This window comes from Rhinolophus sinicus, chromosome 14, assembly GCF_057876585.1.
Source record: "Rhinolophus sinicus isolate RSI-liver-muscle chromosome 14, RSI-T2T, whole genome shotgun sequence".
Taxonomy (NCBI): Eukaryota; Metazoa; Chordata; class Mammalia; order Chiroptera; family Rhinolophidae; genus Rhinolophus; species Rhinolophus sinicus.
The window spans coordinates 28,204,500-28,224,590 of NC_142514.1; the positions used below are offsets into that span (position 1 = coordinate 28,204,500).

A 20,091-nucleotide genomic window follows, 5' to 3' on the forward strand; every position below is an offset into this window, starting at 1 on the left:
CTTGAGGGAGATAAAGGAAGCTGCTTAAAATTTCATGTTTTCTAGAAGACTTTGAAATTAGATCCAGGATAAATTTCTTCTTTCTGGTATTCAGTCAACTTTGGTGCTGACACTCTAGGGCTGGAACTCATTCCTGCCTAAAAAGAAGCCTTCTCTCGTGTTCCATCGTGTTGGTAGGTGTATATGAATGAGTTAACCAGCCCTTATCAATGAAGAAGATGAATCGTAAATGGGTTCTGGAAACCTCATTCTATAACATGTTCTTCCTTATATGTAGCTCTGTTATTGTTACCCTTCTGCATTCTAAGCAGCGAGATAGATATTGTTGTACACATTTTATAAATGAGGTAACTGAGACTTAGGAAAGTGAAGTATCTCTCTGAGGGTGACACAGCTAATCATTGATGGAAGTGACATAGACATCTAAATTTTTTTCTGGCTGCAAAGATTGTACTTTTAATAATGACACCATTTTCTCACATTGTCAGCCATATAAGTAACTTTTGTCTCTTGTGTTTTCCTTTTCTCCAATTTCAGAATCTTTTATGGAGCATGCCGCTATTGACTGATAAATCTAGTGACTTCAAACGAAGGGAGGCTGAGTGTCTGGGATAGAACTGTCACAATTTCACTGGGAAAATGTTGTAGGAAGGATGTGGGAGGGGGACAAAGGAGCCTCTCCTCCGACTGGTCATGAAAATATTACTGCCTGTTTCTGTACTGCGGCCTTGTTAGCTGCTCCAGAGCTTCAGGGCTTAGTCTTGTGTTCCTCAGAGGCAGAGTCTTGATTGTGAGAAATTCCACAGTTGTGACAGTGGCTTACTGAATTGGGAATCATCTTCTCCAGACAGATGGCCAAGAAGCAAACAGCATGATATTCCATAGCCAACTTTTTTTGCAACTCTTAAAAACTTTTTTCTAAAAATTTTTCAGTTACAGTTGACATTCAAAATTACATTAGCTTTAGGTGTACAGCATAGTGGTTAGACATTTATATAACTTACAAAGTGGTCCCCCTGTCTAGTCTAGTACCCACCTGGCACTATCCATTACAATATTATTGATTATTCTCCATGCTCCACACTAACTTTTAGTGTTTTTTGCTTCTGAGTTTGTTGGCAAACAAATATATTTTTAACCAGCTTATCATGAGTTTTAGAATCTAGAGCAAAGGGAAAATGGTAAAAAAACATGAGATATTAACTTTTGGTCCCGTTTTTAATCCTATATAACTTAGATCTTATCTGAGTTCCTTTATGAAAACGATAACCTAAAAGAGACATGCAGCCCCCCTATGAAACCTCATTCACATCTGTTTAGGTTTTTCTTTGTGTTTACGTAACTCCCTGCCACCAAAAGAAGTATGTGAATCATTTGTGTGTTTATTAGCTATATGGCAGGCCTACTGTGCAAATCTGAAGGGACTGAAGGTCGTTTTAGAAGATAAATCTGAGCTTATCGAGACAATAACGGTAAGAAGGTATTGGGATAAAATTTCAGGCAGAGACCACCACCTGGTGGTTATAAGGAGGATTTGAGCCTTCTGTATTTGTAGTATTTACCATAGTATCTGAATGATGTCTTTGTCAAAAAATTGCATTCTTGTTTATAGTAATTGTGGATTCAAATTTCTAAGAATAATCTGCCATACAATTCCAGCATTCCTTCATTAAAACTGCTGTCAAAAACCTGCAGACCAACCAAAAGTTGTCTGCGTCCCTCAGAATTGAAGTCTTGTGCCCTTAGGTGTTCCAAACACAGGTTCTGTTTATCTCTGTAGAAAATCAGTTCATGTCTTTTCACCTCTTTATTGCAACCTCTAACTTAGGTATCATACTTACTTTATGTGGTAAATTGCTGCCTAGTGGAATGATGGAGAAGGAAATGATAGTCTTTTTTCAGTAAGTCTTTGGCAAGTGTCATGTAAGTTGCTTTTTTCCTGCATAAAAACTATGAAGAGGAGTTTTATAATTTTCCAGAGTGATTATTAGAGTGAGCAAAGTTGGCAGGGGATGGGAGATTATGTAATAGTTTTTTATTAAAATATATACCTGAGATTTCTTTTTGATGTCAACAGTCATCTTTTTATTATTTGACAATCTTGAATCTAGATGATTCTGTAGTTGGGTAAAGTAGGGACATCAGCCGAAAGGGAAAGGATCCTATTAAGTTAATCTGGATGCATATTTTATAGGCCTGGTAGGGAGGGGAGGATAAACAGAGTTTTAAATTTCAGGTTGAGCCTTGGGCCGACGTGGCATGTCTATATCTTGTTTCCTAATAGGAAATGTGAATCCAGGTCCCACCACCATTGAAGAATTTCTTAAGGGAGGGCTGTTCATGTACGATACTAAATAGAATGTGATATAACTTTGCACTATTCTCCTGGGATTTTTTTCTTTATATGAGTAACAGTATTATATCTGTATTTCAACACTCATTATCAGATGCTGTAAAAAGCTGCTTCATACACAAATGCCCAAATATTGTATAATTCCATTTATATGAAATATCCAGAATTGATAAATCTATAGAGACAAAAATTAGATTCGTGGTTGCAAGGGACTAGGGGTGGGGCTGGGGGAGAGGAGTTGGGAGGAAATGGGGAGTGACTGCTAATGGGTTTGAGATTTCTTTTTGGGGTGATGAAAATATTCTGGAATTAGATAGTGGTGATGATTGCACAACCGTGTGAATACACTAAAAACCACTGTATTGTACACTTATTTAAAAAAAAGCTTAAAAAAAAAAAAAGCTGATCCATGGAGGAATGAACAAAACGAATAAAAAGGTGATTGTGGTAACAATTCTTTCACGTACGTTCTCGCACAAGTGTCTGATAATCTAAATATATAGCGTGGGCCTTGACTGTTGTGCTAATGTTCCTTATTGCCTGTTCCTGACTTCACAGGGCCGCGGTGGGCCTCCTGGAACATTGGTGTGTTCATCTGCATCCGATGTGCTGGCATCCACCGGAATCTGGGGGTGCACATATCCAGGGTAAAATCCGTTAACCTCGACCAGTGGACTCAGGAACAGATTCAGGTACTCCCACAGCACAAGCATGGCTCAGCTGCTCCCATGTGCCCGCGGTAAAGTAGTTCCAGGGGAAACTCAAACCCGCACAAAGGTGAAGACAACGAAAAGTTTAGTTGTCAAACACTTATATCAAATTCTCATACCTTAATAGAGACATTTTTAATCTTTCTATTTAAAATACAGTTTATTCTACCTATATTTTACCTACTTTAAAACACAGTCTGTGGTCTAGTGCCCCATGGATCCAGGAAAGGGTAAAGGGGGATTTTTGGATTATTTTCTAAGACCCTTGGCATTTGCAGATCTAACATCTATAGTTTTAGATATTCTCTAAAAACAAACAAACAAAAAAACCTTATAGGACTTATAATATTTTATTGCTAAAGTGCATATGTGAATCTTGCTTGCTATTAGGTTGGTGGGCGGGGAGTGAGACTCTTAAGTTAGTGAGTCCCGCTGGCCTAAGATAGGTACCTCTAAGTGGCTTCATTGTTCTCTATTCTCTTCCTGCATTGAAACTTTGTAAAGTAATTGAAAAAAAAAAATTAGGGGAAGGGAGGGAGAGAGTAGCTCCAAAGCAAACCAGTTACTAAAGTTGATGGTGGAAATAAGAGGTTATTCTTCACCAGGACATGGCTTTAGGAATACTTTAGACTGTTTTTATGGATTCATTAAAAGTTAGTTATATTTTTCAGTTGCACCTCATTGTGTATCTTAGGAAGGAAATTACATGCCATGGAGGTATTTGAGAATTTGGAGATTTAAAAAGATCTTGGGGTTTATCCCTCAAGTGTTAAGGAGTCTATTTCAAAAGCCTAGTGTGAAACACATTTATTGGTAATAAAGCTAAATAGGTTAATTAATAGTGTAAACTCCGAATATAGTTATTGCCTGCATAGTGCCTGCTTGATTAGGCACTGATGATTACCTGCCATGTAGACATTTTGACTGTTAGCTGTGTGTGTTGGACTTCCAAATGGGATCTTGAATGTTTACTGAATTAATTGTATCTTGTCAGATCTTTCAATAAAGGGAACTCATGGGGGGGTGGGGTGGGAAAGACAACTGTGGGGGTAAATGTTTGGGAGTGCAGTGGAGAGAATCATGGATTGGAAATCAGAATACACAGGTTTAAATCTTGGTTCTGCCACTCTGGGTTGGTTCTTCAATTGTAAAATGCTGCCGTGGGGTGGGAAGTTTTTCAGTTCTTTCCTGTTCTGACATTCCATGTCTCCACATCTCTCTGATTGCAGTGCATGCAAGAGATGGGGAATGGAAAGGCAAACCGACTTTATGAAGCTTACCTTCCTGAGACCTTTCGGCGACCTCAGATAGACCCGTATCTTTTCTGGAGCGACTTAGAAGGCTGAGTGGTATTTTGGTGTTTTGGGGAGAGTCACATAAGACTCAAGACCTATGATCTCACTGGGCAGGGCCAGATCTAATCTATGTAGATTAGTCAAAGTCTTGCTTTCCCTCTCTCCTGCAGCCAAGACATACGAACAGCATATGTATACTTTCAGTGTCAGAATGGTTGTATCACCTGGGGAAGACTCATTTAGGAAATAAGACTGCGATGGTTTACTGTGACTTCTTCTGTAAAGTGACATCTTCAATAGTTTTTGGATGTCTGACACGATTGTTTGATAAAAATAGTTAACTGTGTTATATTGAATCAGCAAAACTACCATTCATTTTTAATGTCTTTTTATGTCCTGTGTAAAAGAATTAACTGTGGTTGACGAGTTAATAACTTTCTCCCCACACCCCCTCAACATGGGATAGCATCCAGCTCACAAACCAAACCCCCTGAAGGCAGTGCTTCTCAAAATGTGGTTTGTCCACGATGTTATCTTGTTAGAGTTTGCTTTTTGGTTGGTGCAGGTACAACCTGTTAAAATGTAGATTTGGGGCCCTGCAGAGGACCCACTGGTCAGAATCTGGTAGTGGGGTGCAAGAGTTTATAGTTTTTAGGGATACTCAGTTGGCTTTGTTTAAGGCCTGTTGATCTAAGGGCTTTAAAATAGATAATTGACTGTTGCTGTATTCCAGAACAGCCACAGTCTCCTCTAATGTCAATATGAAGATTGACTCCCTTTGTTGCTATCATTACTCTGAAGGAAACTCAGAGGAGGTAGGATTCCCTGCAACAACTGTGAAGGAAGCATTTCAAGTTTTTGTCAGGGAGGTTGCGTGTGAAGAGTCAGGAGCCATATGGGGCAAACAGGCAGGAGGAAGAGAGGAGAACGAGGTTCTGTGGGATACAGATTGACCTTTTATAGCCATACTGGGAAAGATTTGTTCAATTTATCCTTAATAAGCTTTTTGCAGAGCTGTCGAGGGGTTTATTCGAGATAAATACGAGAAGAAGAAATACATGGACCGAAGTCTGGACATCAATGCCTTTAGGGTTGGTGTAAACCTTTCAAGTTTTGTTCATAATAAGTAATTTGCTTATTAACCAGGCCAGGGGAGAATTTGGAGAACAGCTACCAACATGCTCAAAAACTATCATTTAAAAACACACAGAAGTAGAAAAAAGCCGTTAACTGAGTCAAGGCCATGAGATATGATGGAGAGCAAACTTTGGTCTCAGGAGTGGACAGGGCAAACCGTCAATGAGTTCTTTGTCTTGATCTGTATTGGGATGTTAGTGATTCCCAGTTTGAAATTATTTCTTCAAATGGACATGATGGGCCTATCAGATCAATAATATTGTGTGTGTGTGTGTGAAAAATTCACACATGAATTTTTTTTTTCTGTAAATGTGAAGTCAACAAAATTAGGTGTAATTAAATCACCAAAGTTTCCTTCAGTTTGACCAGTGTGTATTTCCTGTGTGTCGATGGATGGATCGCCAATGGCACCCTTATTCCTGAGAAGGGTTTTAGGAGGAGACTACCAGTTGCTAAGTACACTTTTCATCCTAGGCATGAGGCTAGAATCTGAAATACAATGTATGATAACTAGGACAAGTATAACATACAGGAGGAAATACAACATGGTTTCTAGAAGAAGAATATTAATCCTGACTAGTGACAACTAAAGGAGAACCCGTAAATATGACTATTTAGACCTTTAAAAAGGCTTTGACAAGATTCTACAGTAAATTCGTTTAGGAATACTTAACTTTTTCTTGAGCCTCAGAAGTATATAGAGTATGGGATTCTCCAGTTCTAGCATAGGTCACGTCTTTCTGTCCATCTATATCTATCTGTCTGTCTGTCTATCTATCTATCTATCTATCTATCTATCTATCTATCTATCTATCTATCTATCATCTATCTAGTTATTTATTTTAATGGCAGATGTACTAGCCAGTGAAATCACTAAGTTTACATGGAGCTCTAAACCTTTCCAGGTAATTTAATGTTAAGCTGGTTGGAATCAGCTCCAAATTGATCTTTTGAGGTTGTGTGAAAAGGCATTAACTGGTAGGTGAATTTCAATACAGGCAAGTAGGTGCAAGGTAATACATGTAGTTAGGTAAAAATAATTCCTTCTCAATTTACTGTGAAGGACTCTTACCTCATAGTTATCCAGAAAAGGGACATGGAAATTATCATAACTGTTCCAAGAAAGTGTAACCCAGTGTATAGCTATGGCTTGGATGGTATCATCAAAAAGGGTTTGAAACCCAAACACATACATTTCCTTTTATTTGTAGAAAACTATGGTCATTGTACCTGAAGATATGAAATTAGATGAGATGAGAAAAGGGTATCTGAGGTAATCCCGAAGATGGAGGAGGTGGGAATTGTTGCTGTATGAAGACAGTGCTCGTTTATAATTGTTTCTTATGTGTTGTGCCCATGAAAACAGCCTATTTTACTCACTGGCTGTTCTCATTTAGGAAGGAAATACTTCCTGTTTACCAAATAGCTATTTCAATTCTTTTTTAAATTTGATGTGCTTAGATTTTTAAAAATATCCTTGTGAATATTTATATGCCAAGAATTAATATTTGCTTAGTCAAGACATTTAATATCAAATTGGAAAGAAACTAGTTTTGTTAATTAAAGAGTATTCTTTTTTAATGGATGGATGAAACATTTTTAACTTCAAGCAATAAAGTGTCCCATATTAATGTGTTATATACTATCTGTGAAAGAGACATAGCTGCATCTTTGTGATTATAATATTTTACAGAAAATAAGAAAATTAAAATGGAAAATCCATGCTTACTCTTCTCTTTAGTAATGATTGTCATCTTGGTATGGTCCCTCTTTTTCTTTGTTGTTACTTTTTGGCAGCACAGTTGTAATACAGTTACGTGGAATGTCTCCTACTTTCATTCAACTTAACATATCATGCCTTTTTATGTTACTTACATTGTTTTCATAATTTTTAATTGTTGCATCATTGTTCAATGAGTAGCTAGATTACAATTTATTTTATTGTTCTCCTTCTATGTCATAAAGGTTGTGATTTAAGTTTTTCTTCGGCATAAATAATTCTGGGTTATATTTATTGGTGCATATAACCTCTTCCATATTTCCTTAAGATATAATATATGGTATTATCTAGGTCAAAGGGATTCAGTATTTGTGTTTCATACATTTGTCAATATACTTTCCAGAAGTTATACTATTATTTTATACTGTTTTCTCAGCATTGTATAAGAGTACTAGTTTTACTTCATGTCTACCAACTTTAGGTATTATTAAGATTTCCCCAGAAAAATGCATTTTAATTTGCACTTTTTGAGCACTAGCAAGGTCAAACATTTTCATATGTATGCTGTATGTGCCTCCATGTGCCTGTGTTTTTTAGTTTACTTTGTGCCTCTGTTTTACATTTAGATGTTTATTTGATGTTAAAAATGTGACCAGTAATATTATAATCTATGAACGTATTATGAAACTGCCCCCAAAAGTAACAAAAACCGAGAGACTTTCTAATATTTTATTTTGATGTGCTTTTTGATTGATAGGCAACTCATTCAGGACACCCTAAAAGGGATACTTTAATCCTTTTACTCTTTTTTGCCTTATTTCCTTGATTTTAGTTTTTCTCATCTTTAAGCTTGAAATTACAGTTTATTTTCTCATTTTTAACAAGAGAGATGATTGAATTGATAAAATCACAAAGGATATATGCCGAGTTAGATGAACGTGAACTTATTCACTGGTATACCAAGAAGAGGGGGGACCCCTCAAAGCATGAGCAAGTTAAACTTGAGTAAAAAAGGGGCAACAGACTAGTGAAATGTGTTATCCTCTGTAGATCGCGTAAACTGTACATGTCAAGAGTCGTAAGACAGAACAAGGAGGGCAGGTCTTTAGATATTTGAAGGATGCCTTTTAGAGCATTGAGGCCAGCTCTCATGCCCACACCTAGAAACCACCAAGCTTGTCAGACTCTAGCATCAGATTCAATAGGGATTTTCTGTATCCTTTTTGGAATGATAATTTATCAAACTGTTAGTTACCATTGGGCCTGTGTTCTTTGTCTTTTTTGTAAAATCATAGAAAGAAAAAGATGACAAGTGGAAAAGAGGGAGTGAACCAGCACCAGAGAAAAAAATGGAACCTGTTGTTTTTGAGAAAGTGAAAATGGTAAGTGGGAGAGTATTTGCATTGTGTGGATGGCCTCAGGTGTGTTTGTGTGTGTGTGTGGTGGGGTTGATAGCATATTGCACCTGGGGCTAAAGGGTTCCACATTTAGATTAAATCACCTGCTGCCATTTCTGCTTCTTTTCCATTCTTATTGTTGCCTAATCTGCTCTGTAACACTTCTCTTTGGGGCCAGATCGGAGCTTGGGAACTGCATCTGTCCCATTTGAGCAAAAGGCACGTTCCATGCCAGAATGCCAAGGCCATGTGACACCTTCTGAGCAGATACTATATCTCCACATTAGTCCTTCTCTTGGTAGACCTTCTGTACCTCATTTCCTGTGGCAGTCAAGAATAGTCCAAAAGCCGGGCCATATTAATCCATTTTAAACAGTCACTTCTTATATTCTTCCTCTGTCACATTGAAGTAGACACCTTTCTCTTTCCACAGGACATATTGTGGCTATAGTAGTAGATACTGTAATATAAGAACTTGGAATCTTGGGAGAGGGGACTTTGTACTATTTGCTTAAGGAAGAGTCTTATATCATCATTCCGAATCACACTGTCTGCAGAACTAGTGACATTGGCAGAATCAATCAGGTAATCTTTAAACTGATCTCCCTTTCGATATTAAAGGTCTTCTAATCACTGGGAGATTTGTTGGCTCTCAGCTCTTGCACCATCAGACACCTACCTTTATTCTTGGTTTTTCCTGGAACCAAAAACTGCTACTTCTGTTGGATCCCCTGATCTGTGGTTGTCTTGGTTTCAGAAAGATCTGTCTCTTCAGAAAGCCAAACAAGCACAGATGATATCTTTGTTTTTCACTTTAGGTTTAATTTATGCCCTCGTGCCTCCTGACTTGATTCTTTCACCTGACACTTCCTGAGTTTTGTTTCTTTGATAACTCTCTTTGAATAACAGCAATCATACCACAAGAGTATCTGTGGCTTTACAGTAGAGGGGAAAAAAGGGGTCAAAACACCTGTTTATTTCTTCCTGTAACATATTTTCACCTTAGCCACAGAAAAAAGAAGACCCACAGCTACCTCGGAAAAGCTCCCCGAAATCCACAGCACCTGTCATGGATTTGTTGGGCCTTGGTAAGAGTTAGACTTTTCCACTCCCATAATCTTACAAGTTTTGATGAATTCTCTCTGATCATGGGAAGATACATAGAGATGGGAGTCTTCAGTTTGTGTCTTTGTCACTAAGATTGTTCTCTCATGTTCTTCCTGTTGTTTTACAGCTGAGCACTGTGCTAAGGAAGTGTTTACTGTGCTGTTTTCAGAGTGACCGTACAGTGTAGTGGTTAAAAGCATGGCCTTGGGAGCCAGAGTCCCAACTCTGCCACTTACTGTTATGTGACCTTGGGTAGTTCACTTAACCTTTGAACATTACTTTTGTGTCTGTGCAGGGACGATGATAAGTCTCTACTTCAAAGGTGTTATTGGAAGAATGAGATGAGACAATGCCTCTAAAGCTCTTAGCCCCTTGCCCGGCACATCGTACGCACTCAGTAAATGTTAGCAATTTTCCGAAAACAGCACCTGTGAGCCCGGCCCCCATCCCGCTCAGTTTTTAGGTGCCACCTGTTTCTGAGATGGCCGATTACCTTGTGGTCATTTTTCTCTAAACCTTTGAAACCCTGAACTAGTGATTCTACCCCTTTCAGAAATAGAGCCTGTTCTTTACCTTTCACAGTACTGGTGGTTGTACTTTATTTCAGTCCATTTCTACTGATTTAGGTTAATGGCTCCTTAGACTTCTCATTCTATACCTTTCATTTCTCTCTAAAAATGGGTCCTACACAGCTTTGCCCCTCAGATGGCCAGAAGGAAGCCAGCCATCCCCCTTGCTGTGGTGCTGATGCAGCCTTCAGGCCTGGGTTTCTCCTGCCCTGTGCCTGACAGCTGGGCTGCTGGCTTCTCCAGAGTGCTCTTGGAAGTGTGGGGTGAGGCCTCTTCTGAGATGCCCCATCCAAGCTAAGTGGTTTCAGAAGCACAGATTTCCAGATCCATAGTGGAGTATATGGGCCTGATCTGTCAGCTTTGTGTCTAGAATAGAGGGAAGGCGTGGGCTTAATGAGCAGTGCTACATTTTAACTTTGATCTCTCTTTCCAGATGCTCCTGTGGCCTGCTCCATTACTAACAGTAAGACCAGCAATACCCTAGAGAAGGATTTAGATCTTTTGGCCTCTGTTTCGTCCCCTTCTTCTTCGGTTCCTAGAAAGGTAAGTCTTATGGGCTCCTTAGGATTAAAGAATATTCTGAAAAGAGGGATTTTGATAACTTAATCATAGAACCAAGTCATGCTTCCTTGGTGGAACTGGACTTTGGTTTTCTGGATTCCTGATTCTTCCCTTAACACTGTGTTGTCTCTGTTACAGCCTAAGATTGCTATTCATTCTATTTTGTCTCCTGCCCAGCAAGGGTGGGCCCTTTGAGTGGATTTCTATCTAGGGTATATCAGATTATAAAGGCTGATTGATACTTTAGGTCAACTCCTCAGCCTGAGTTATTGCCAGAGAATTTGTAGATAATGAGAGACTTGAAACATTTGATGGCTACCGTTTGTGGAATACCTGTTATGCACCAGGCACAGTGTTTGTGTATCATTTTGTATATTTCATTTATGATTTAAAATCTTCACTGCAGCCCTGCAAAGTGGATATTTTATAGCTGAGGAAACATTAGTTCAGAAAAGTTATGTAACTAGCCTTTCGATATACAACTAGTAAATGGCTACACTGGGATCTAAACTCATTTCTTTCGGGCGGCATCATTTGTAGGTTGTTTTTATTTATTTATTGTTCATTTTTAATTTTTTTACCAAATCCCATTGTTTTGCTAAAGAACAAAAAATCGTACTAGAGCTTAACTGTCAGGTATTTTCAGATATTTGTAGGGTAAAAAAGTCATGGCTATTTACTTGAGCCATGAATTCTTATTGCAAGTGTTAGAAGCAGCAGAGAGATGAGGGAGGTCCTTCCAGAGACCCCCTTGAGGACCATTCCAATTCTCCCCCTGCCCTCTTTGTCCGAAGGTTGTAGGTTCCATGCCAACTGCAGGGAGTGCCGGCTCTGTTCCTGAAAATCTGAACCTGTTTCCAGAGCCAGGGAACAAATCAGAAGAAACAGGCAAGAAACAGCTCTCTAAAGACTCTATCCTTTCACTGTATGGATCCCAGACACCTCAAATGCCTGCCCAAGGTAGGTTTCGTGGGGGTCATGGCAAAATGGCAGATAGAGCCATGAAGACTTACATGCAAGGATTGTTTGTTGTGACGGGGTAGTTGCTTTGGGGGCTGGGACATCATGCTCCACACAAGCCTGAACACGAGTGACAATTCTTGTGAAGCCACAGAATATCAGTAGATACGTCTGTGGAGAGTGATGTCACGACTCTATGAATGAAATCTGATTCAAGGTCTGGGCCTAGACCAGAAAGGGAAGTGGCGAGGTCAGTCACCCACAGGTGGGCCATAGCAAGTCTTGTAAGGAGTCCGTCTGTTTTACTGTGTAAAAGAGCATTCTGAGTTGAGTAGTCCTGAGAAGTTCAGGCTGGAAAGGAGTAGCCAGTGAGACTTTGGACAGAATTTTACGCTTTCCTTGTAACAGATGTATACATATGTTTTCTTGGCAGCAATGTTCATGGCTCCTGCTCAGATGGCATATCCTACAGCCTACCCCAGCTTCCCTGGGGTTGCACCTCCTAACAGCATAATGGGGAGCATGATGCCCCCACCAGTAGGCATGGTAGCTCAGCCAGGAGCTTCTGGGATGGTTGCCCCCATGGCCATGCCTGCAGGCTATATGGGTGGCATGCAGGCATCAATGATGGGTGTGCCAAATGGAATGATGACTACCCAGCAGGCTGGCTACATGGCAGGCATGGCAGCTATGCCCCAGACTATGTATGGGGTTCAGCCAGCTCAGCAGCTTCAATGGAACCTTACTCAGGTAAGCTGCCCCATTGAACTCGAAACAAGAGTTTTGAGACTTCCTCAAGGCCCCCTCACTTGGTGTTTCTCCCTTATCCTCTGAATCCTAATGTAGATGGGATAACACAAGAGACATTCTTAGGTTTCCTTTTTTTCCCCCTAGAAGGTCTATCACAGTCAGACTTTCTGAGGAGTTCTGGGTTCCTATAGAATAAGGGTAATAACTGCCTAACTCTAAATTTCTTCACACATCCATCAAAACGAAAACAACCTATACAGATAAATAAGGAGCACAAATAAAACCACCCATTACCCATGACTACCTCATCTAGTAGATAAAATATTACAGACTTCAGATTTAAGCATATAAACACCTAAATCAGGGCCAGCATCATAGAGGAAACTGTGAAAAGAGAGGAAGCAGGAAGCTAGCGGTGACAGAACATAGATAAAATCACCCCCTAGAAAAAGAGAAAGACCTACGCTGATTGGAGCCATGCTAGGAATAGGTCTGAGACCTGGTAGATTAGAACTCTGGTTACTTGGAGAATCAAAACTAAGGGATTGAAATATATAGGATTATAGATGGTAGCCTTGGAAAAGCATTGCTTCTAGGGGAGATGGGGATGACTTATAATGAGAATGTGCTATTTGGAGACATGGTGGTGAAGGGAAAGTAAGAAATGAGAGATGGAAATGGTAATCACAAAATCAGAAATACACCATCCTTCTCCCGCCATAGTCGTTTCACTGTACTTACAAAAGAAGGTGCTCTTGAAGTAAGAAATCTAGTAAGCCTCTCCAAACCCTCACACCTATCTGTATTAGTGCTGATTCAGAAAAAGTAAGGCAGTACAAAATAAACAGAAAGTGGCAGATGATAGTCATACAAAACTACTACGAGAACACAATAGAAAATGAAGATAAAAACATTTTAGGAAATAAAAATTCTCCCCCCAAAAACAGTCATGAAGCAGAAGAAAACTTATGCAGTCCACCAACCTGAATTAAATGTCCTTTTTCTTTTTTTTCTTTTTTTTTTTTAATTAGTTTCAGGTGCACAAGACAAAGCAAAACTTAGACGTTTATCATTTATATCCCTCACACTGTGTGAACCCCCCTCCCCCCATCCACTGTCCCTCTGTACGTTCCCCAAATTAATTTTCAAACCCCCATGACCATCTTGTGGTTACCGACTATTTTTCAAAACCTCTCACCTTCCCCTTATCCCCACCCCCCCGCCCCTCTAGCAACCCTCTGTTTCTCCTCCATGTTTCCAAAACTGTCTCTGATTAGTTCATTCACTAAATGTCCTTTAACAAACACTTACAGATAAGACAAAACAGCTCGAATCAGAAAATCAAAAACTTAGAATCAAAATGGGCAAAAACCTGAAAGTTATGAAAATGTACTGAACTCAGAAATAAAGACTGAATTACAAATTAGCCAGGAGAGATCAGATTTAGCTGAAAATATATTTGGTATTGAAGAAAGGCATGAAAGAGCTAAGAGAATGAAAATTAAATATAGAAAGTAGTAAAAAGAATCAGAGAGAAAATAATATGGAAATTAGGCCAAGAGCCTGACACATATATTTGGAGACTCCCAAAGGAGAAAAACGAAATAGTGGAACAGAATTAGTATATTAAAAACTATAATATAAGAAAACTTTATAGAAATAAAAACATGTAATATTGAAAAAGTCCACTGTGTATCTGGAAAAATTGACTAGAATGGTCAACTCTAATGCATACCCCAGTAAACTTTTAGACTTTATAGACAAGAAGAATTTTCAGGGCTCCAACCCTCTCCTTACCTCCCACCCCTCAAAATCTGTCGTTTACAAAGAAAAAAGAACACTCAGGTTGACATTAGACTTCCTAATAGCAACATACAGAAAGACAATGAGAGTAGTATTTTTAAGACACTTAAGTACATGTAAAACAAGTGTTTTATAGCCAACCAAGCTATTCTTCAGGTATAAAGGCTATTACAAAAAAAACCACACACAAATATGCAAGAAATCAGGGAATATCATACAAGTCTTTCCTGAGGAATTTACCAGAAGATAAGCTTCATTCAACTAAGAGATGACTGGGGACATTTTGGGTGAAGGACTGATGGTTGATTGAAGGTTTAATTGTGAATCTAAGACTAAAACAAAGGTGATGACAAGGGTGGAAGAATATATGTTGTATTCTGACAAACAACACAACTGAAAATAATAGGGAGGTAGAGGAGAAAAAGGGGGAAAGTAGAATAAATTGATTGTTGCATTGGAAATTATGTGGAAGTCAAAAGATGTAACAAACCAAATAGTGGAAGTCTGAATACAGAATAAAGGTGACCAAAGATAGTATAAAAAGTGTTAGTATGAAAGTATTACTAGAACAAAAAAAAAAAGAGACTTTCTAAAAAACAAAGGAATTTTTTTTTGCAACAAAATAGAATACATAGACTACAAAGGACAGCAAATAGAAACACAGTAAAAACAATAGAATTGAGACCAAACATATCAGTCATATCAATAGGCAGCTCTTCTCTTAAAAGAAAAAGATGTTCAAATTGGCTCACAAAGCAATACCTATTTTATACTAGATACAAAAAATGCAGGTGAAACAAAATGATTCAATGTCTGAATATAAAGAGATGGGCAAAGGAATGAATGCCACATGCGTGCATGCACATGCTGTCTTTATCAGGCGTAGGTATCTGTGATGCTAGCTTTATAAAAGTATTGTCATGTGTTCCTTTTTCTGTAGCCTAGAATGATTTATTGGTCTTTGAAGATTTGCTTTAATTCCCATGTGAAATTGTATGGGTCTTGGCTTTTTTGTATAGAAATTATGTATTTGATTGCTTTCTCTGTTTCTTCTATGGAATTCATTTTTGGAAAACTGTATTTACCTAGATTATCCATTTCATCTAGGTTTTCAAATTCATTTATCAAAAGTTATGCCAAGTAGTCTCATGATTTTTCAGTTTCCTGTTTCAATGGTTATTTCTGTCTCGTCATTTCTTATTTTGTATGTTTATGCACTTCTTCCCCCTGATACTTTGTTCAGTTAATAGTGGTCCATCTATTTTAACTTTTTTTTTTAAAAAAAAAACCAAGATTTTGGTTTATTTCTTAGTTCTACATTTTTCTGTTTTCTACCTCAATTTATGGTTTATCTTTACTATTTCCTTCCATATGCTTTCTTTTTATTTACTTTGCTCTTCTTTTTTTGGCTTTCATAGATGGGATTTTAATTCACTTATTTTCATTCTTTTTTGTTTATATAAGTATTGAAGTGCTGCAAAATGGATGGGAACATGTCAAAAAGACACAATGAGCCAACTTCTAGAGGCTTCCACTGGTCAAATATGCGACAATTTTAACATAAAAAAGAATAACACTAGTGGATTATAATACACTGAGGGAAAAAAAATTCATGAGTCCATAGTGTGTTGTTTTTTTTTAATGTGTGTGGGATAAAGAGAGGGAAAGCCTTCTTTATAGAAGAATGACAACTTATAATTGTAGAAAGAACAAAATATTCACACATTCTTAAAGAAATACCCTTCAGATTATGTATTCATTACAATGAAAAAACATGGCCATGTTGACAATCGGGAGGAAAGAAGGAGCAGGACATGCTAGAGAGGAGCTAATGAATTTACTTATTTAGCAATATCTAATCAATTTATTTAGCAATATGCAATAGCAAAATACAAAGGCAATTAATAGAATGTGCTAATGACAGAAAGTAAAGGTGGTTAAGACTAAACTATATACATTGATAACAATGTCATGTCAAAGGAGTATACATACATATAAGTTTAAGAGACCTCAACATGTTTACTATTGATCAAAAATCACTTGGCTAAAGACACAAATAACAATAAGGCATATCCAAAAGCGGTAATAAGCTTTATAGGATAGTAACTATTACAGTAGATGCCAAAAGCTCACCAAACCAGGGGAGAACAGCACTGGAAAAGTCATAAATCAAAACCTTGCCAGGTCTGTAGTTGAGAGAAACTCAGGCATCTCCCACACCGCTGCTTGTTAGTCCCCAAGACTGCTGCTGCTGTTGGCGTTGTTGTTGTTGTTTGCTAGAAGTCAAGGCGTCTTCTGATGTTATAAGCTGCAAGCTGCATATAAGTTGTTTTTTTTTTCTTCTATAACAAACATTTTTATTCCATTTGACATATACATGGACCATTGGCAGTGGTAAAGTACATATAAGTTTTTAAGATGCTAACAAGTTCTCAAGAATGTTATTGCTGCTGTTGTTGTTGCGGCTGTTGTTGCTTGGAAGTTAGGACACCTTCGGATGCTGTAAGCTGCAAGGTGCCTACAAGCTTCTAAAATGTTAACAGTTTTCAAGAAGGCTATCCATGGGGAACAACACTGGAGAGGTCGGCAACCAGCCAGACCTCACCAGGTCTGCAGCTGGAAGTCAGGACGTCTCTGGGTGTTGTAAGCTGCATGTTGCTGGAAGTTTCCAAAATGTTAAAATGATGAAGAATCACCAATAACAAATGACCAAATGACCAAAATTATACAGCAAACTGAGGTTTGTCTTATCTAGCCTTTTAAAAACGTACCTTAGAGCCAAGCTCCTTGTTCCTGCCTCCCCCTCCGGGAATGGCCAGTTCCTGGAGGGTCCGGCAGTTACTGTGATAAAAATGTTGTTTATCCGGCTGAAGGGCTAGTTCATCCGGTCAAGCAACATCTACTGTTCCTGCTTGGGACCATCAGCCCAGGGCCTTCCAAAGCCTGGCAACGTGCCTGTCACGTCATCCTGATATAACTTAGCTACTTCACTTCTTCTGCTGACGCGGGCGAAACAGACAGAACAAAGAGGCAATTCTCTCAACCCCTGATCCAGAATTCCTTTTAACCCTAAGTTAACCATCACCTCACAACACAGGCAGAACAGTAGCCTCATCTCACATCTCCCCTGCTCGGGAGAATGAGACCAAAGGGGGAATTTACTCCACTCCTGATCACGGCACAGAAATCACCCCATATACAGGAACAGATAACAGCTAATAGACAAAAGCTCACATCAACCAATGAAAGCAAATTTTTTTAACTTAACATCTTCCCTACAGGCTACTACCTTAGCCAAGTGAAATTACCAACAATGGGACAAATTAATGTCATGTGATTTCTAGTATCTTGTACTAAGACTTAAGAAGGGCACAATATCACATACATGGAATTCTTGCCAAAAATATTTAACCTTGATCCAATCACAAGAGAACGTGAGATAAATTCAAATTGAAAGATTTTCTGCAAAATATATGTAAGTGGCCTGGATTCTTAAAACAATGCCAGGGGAAAACAAAGAAAAATGTGGTGGGAGAACTGTTCTAGATTAAAGAGATGTGACAATGAAATGCATACTAGAATGTTCTATTGATCTTAAATTTCTTGAGCATGTTAATTGATTGTGGTTCCAGGAAAAGTGTTCTTTCTTATGAGATGCATTCTGACTTAACCGGCGAAATGTCACAATCTCTGCAATTTTCAGTGCTCATCAAAATTTTTAAAAGTTTATAATTCATAAATCCCAGAGAGAAAATATAGCAAAATGCTAACCATTGTTGAATTTAAAAAAGGGACATATAGGACCCCTCCCTTGATGCGGGACTGCGCTCGTCCTCTAAGGCTTGTCGTCTTCGGAGTCACGGAGGCTGCTGCGTTCCCCGCGCGGCTGGCCCTGCAGCCAGGAGCCAGGACCCTGCATGCTTTCTTCACCACCGTGTCTCCAGCTGCTCTTGCCCAGAAACCAAGCCTGTGTACTATAGAAAGACCATCCAAATCTGCAAGGCCCCTGAGAAGAGAGGCACTACTTCCTAGGACCGAGAAAATGGCCGTTGACTCGGACTGGCCTAGTTTTACCCTGTTGCAGCATCATTGAAACCCTCGGCAGTACCTCTTCCTGATCAAATTGGTGATCCAGTGCCCATGGCAAAGGAGATAAATCTAGGACTTTAAAGATCCCCAATTTTCTGCGTTTGACTTCTGTGCGGCTCTTAGAGATCTCTGCACTGAGTGGCCACCTGCACGAGACAGTGATGAGAAAGAAATGTGTGAAGCATTTTCCAATTGAAATTGACACAGCTGATTGTGTTTCATCAGGACCATCCATTTGAAACCCCAACGCAGAAGTAGTAACATTGAGGGTTAAACTTTCCTGTTTGAATTCAGATGATCATGCAAAGAAGAAACTTGCTAAACTTGTAGGCGAGCAACACTGCAAGCTCACAGCATAGATGTGCTTACCTCAAGACAAATAGGTGCCCTTTAAAGAGACAGAATTATGATTATGCAACGTATCTGCCAACAGTTTTATACCATGAGTCTTGGAAAACTGAAGAATGGGAGAAAATAAGACTGAAGCACACATGGAAGAGTACATATGGAAAAATAGCTCCTCAGAAAAAATATCCTAGAAACACTTGCAAATTTAAAGCTGCAGAGAAAAATCTGGAAGTAAATAAAGAAAAGCTCCTTGATACTAAAGAAGTTGAAGATTACAGAAAGTCTGTAGTCAGTCTTAAGAATGAGGGGGGCAATGAAAATACCCTTTCTTCTTAATACAAGGAATCAGCGAAGAGGCTATTAAATCTGATGTGAATTATGTAGAAAAATCGGCTTGATTTATTAATTTTATAATCTATCTGTAATTGTTATCTAACTTGATATAAAGTTGAAAATGTTAAAAAAAAAAGGCAGGGATATTTGAGTTCCATTGTAGTATTCTTTCAACTTTTCTGTAAACTTGAAATTTTATTTAAAAGTTGGTGGAAGAAAAATAGGCATCCTAAAGAAAAAGAACTTATATAGAAAATGTACTAGGCTTAGGAAATTTAAGGCACATTTCTTTGATAAGTTGTTTCTTCTGTTCACTGCCAGAGGCTAGTCTTTCAGCCTAATTCATAAAGAGGCCCTACACTAACCCCAGTCAGGCCTTACTCCACTGACTCTTTTCTCCCAACATCTTCCCTTCTCATGCACTGAAGAGACATTGGTGTTTTTTGTTTTGTTTTTTGCTTTCATTTGCTCATTCTGAACAGTCCAGTTTCTTTTTCTTCCTTTTTCTCTCTACTTGAATGTTCACAGCACTTTCCCTGACAGTAATAACTCCCTGGTGGAGATAAGACAGGGGCACTGGCGTGGGGGTTTCTCTGTACTCTGAGGGTTGGCTACAGCAAGTTAACAATAGGCCCCTTCTATTTAGAAGGAGATCCTGGAAAGGAAAAAGACGCTAATTTCTCAGGCTGCTTTTATGTTGACTGGCTCCAAGATCCCTTCTTTCCTTCTCTGAGCATTAGGCTCTGTCAACATCTCTCTTCTGAAAAGTCCTTCATTTACATGGTCTGGTGTCCTTGAAACGATCTCTTAAGGTTCAGGGCAATTATGTACCATAACAGAGTTCCCCTTTGTCTCTCACTCTCCTGCTCCCCGCAGACAGAAGGACTCCTCCTCTGCCTTTTGCACTAATTGGCTGCATGCCCACATCCTGGTCTGAAAGTCTCCTCTCTCCCTTTCAG

The 20,091-nt window shown here is 38.8% G+C and overlaps 1 protein-coding gene and 1 pseudogene across 1 annotated transcript in view; both read left to right on the forward strand.

Annotated features, from left to right (window-relative positions):
* SMAP2 (small ArfGAP2) overlaps window positions 1-20,091 on the forward strand; it is a 43,317-nt gene that overhangs the window by 21,844 nt on the left and 1,382 nt on the right. The window contains exons 2-9 of the mRNA XM_019737165.3: window positions 2,912-3,045; window positions 4,293-4,378; window positions 5,371-5,449; window positions 8,511-8,597; window positions 9,619-9,700; window positions 10,722-10,831; window positions 11,644-11,809; window positions 12,243-12,559. Of these exons, the coding sequence (XP_019592724.2) occupies window positions 2,912-3,045; window positions 4,293-4,378; window positions 5,371-5,449; window positions 8,511-8,597; window positions 9,619-9,700; window positions 10,722-10,831; window positions 11,644-11,809; window positions 12,243-12,559 (1,061 nt within the window). The remainder of the gene's footprint in view (window positions 1-2,911; window positions 3,046-4,292; window positions 4,379-5,370; window positions 5,450-8,510; window positions 8,598-9,618; window positions 9,701-10,721; window positions 10,832-11,643; window positions 11,810-12,242; window positions 12,560-20,091) is intronic.
* Window positions 17,009-20,085, forward strand: LOC109450140 (small ribosomal subunit protein mS35 pseudogene; annotated as a pseudogene).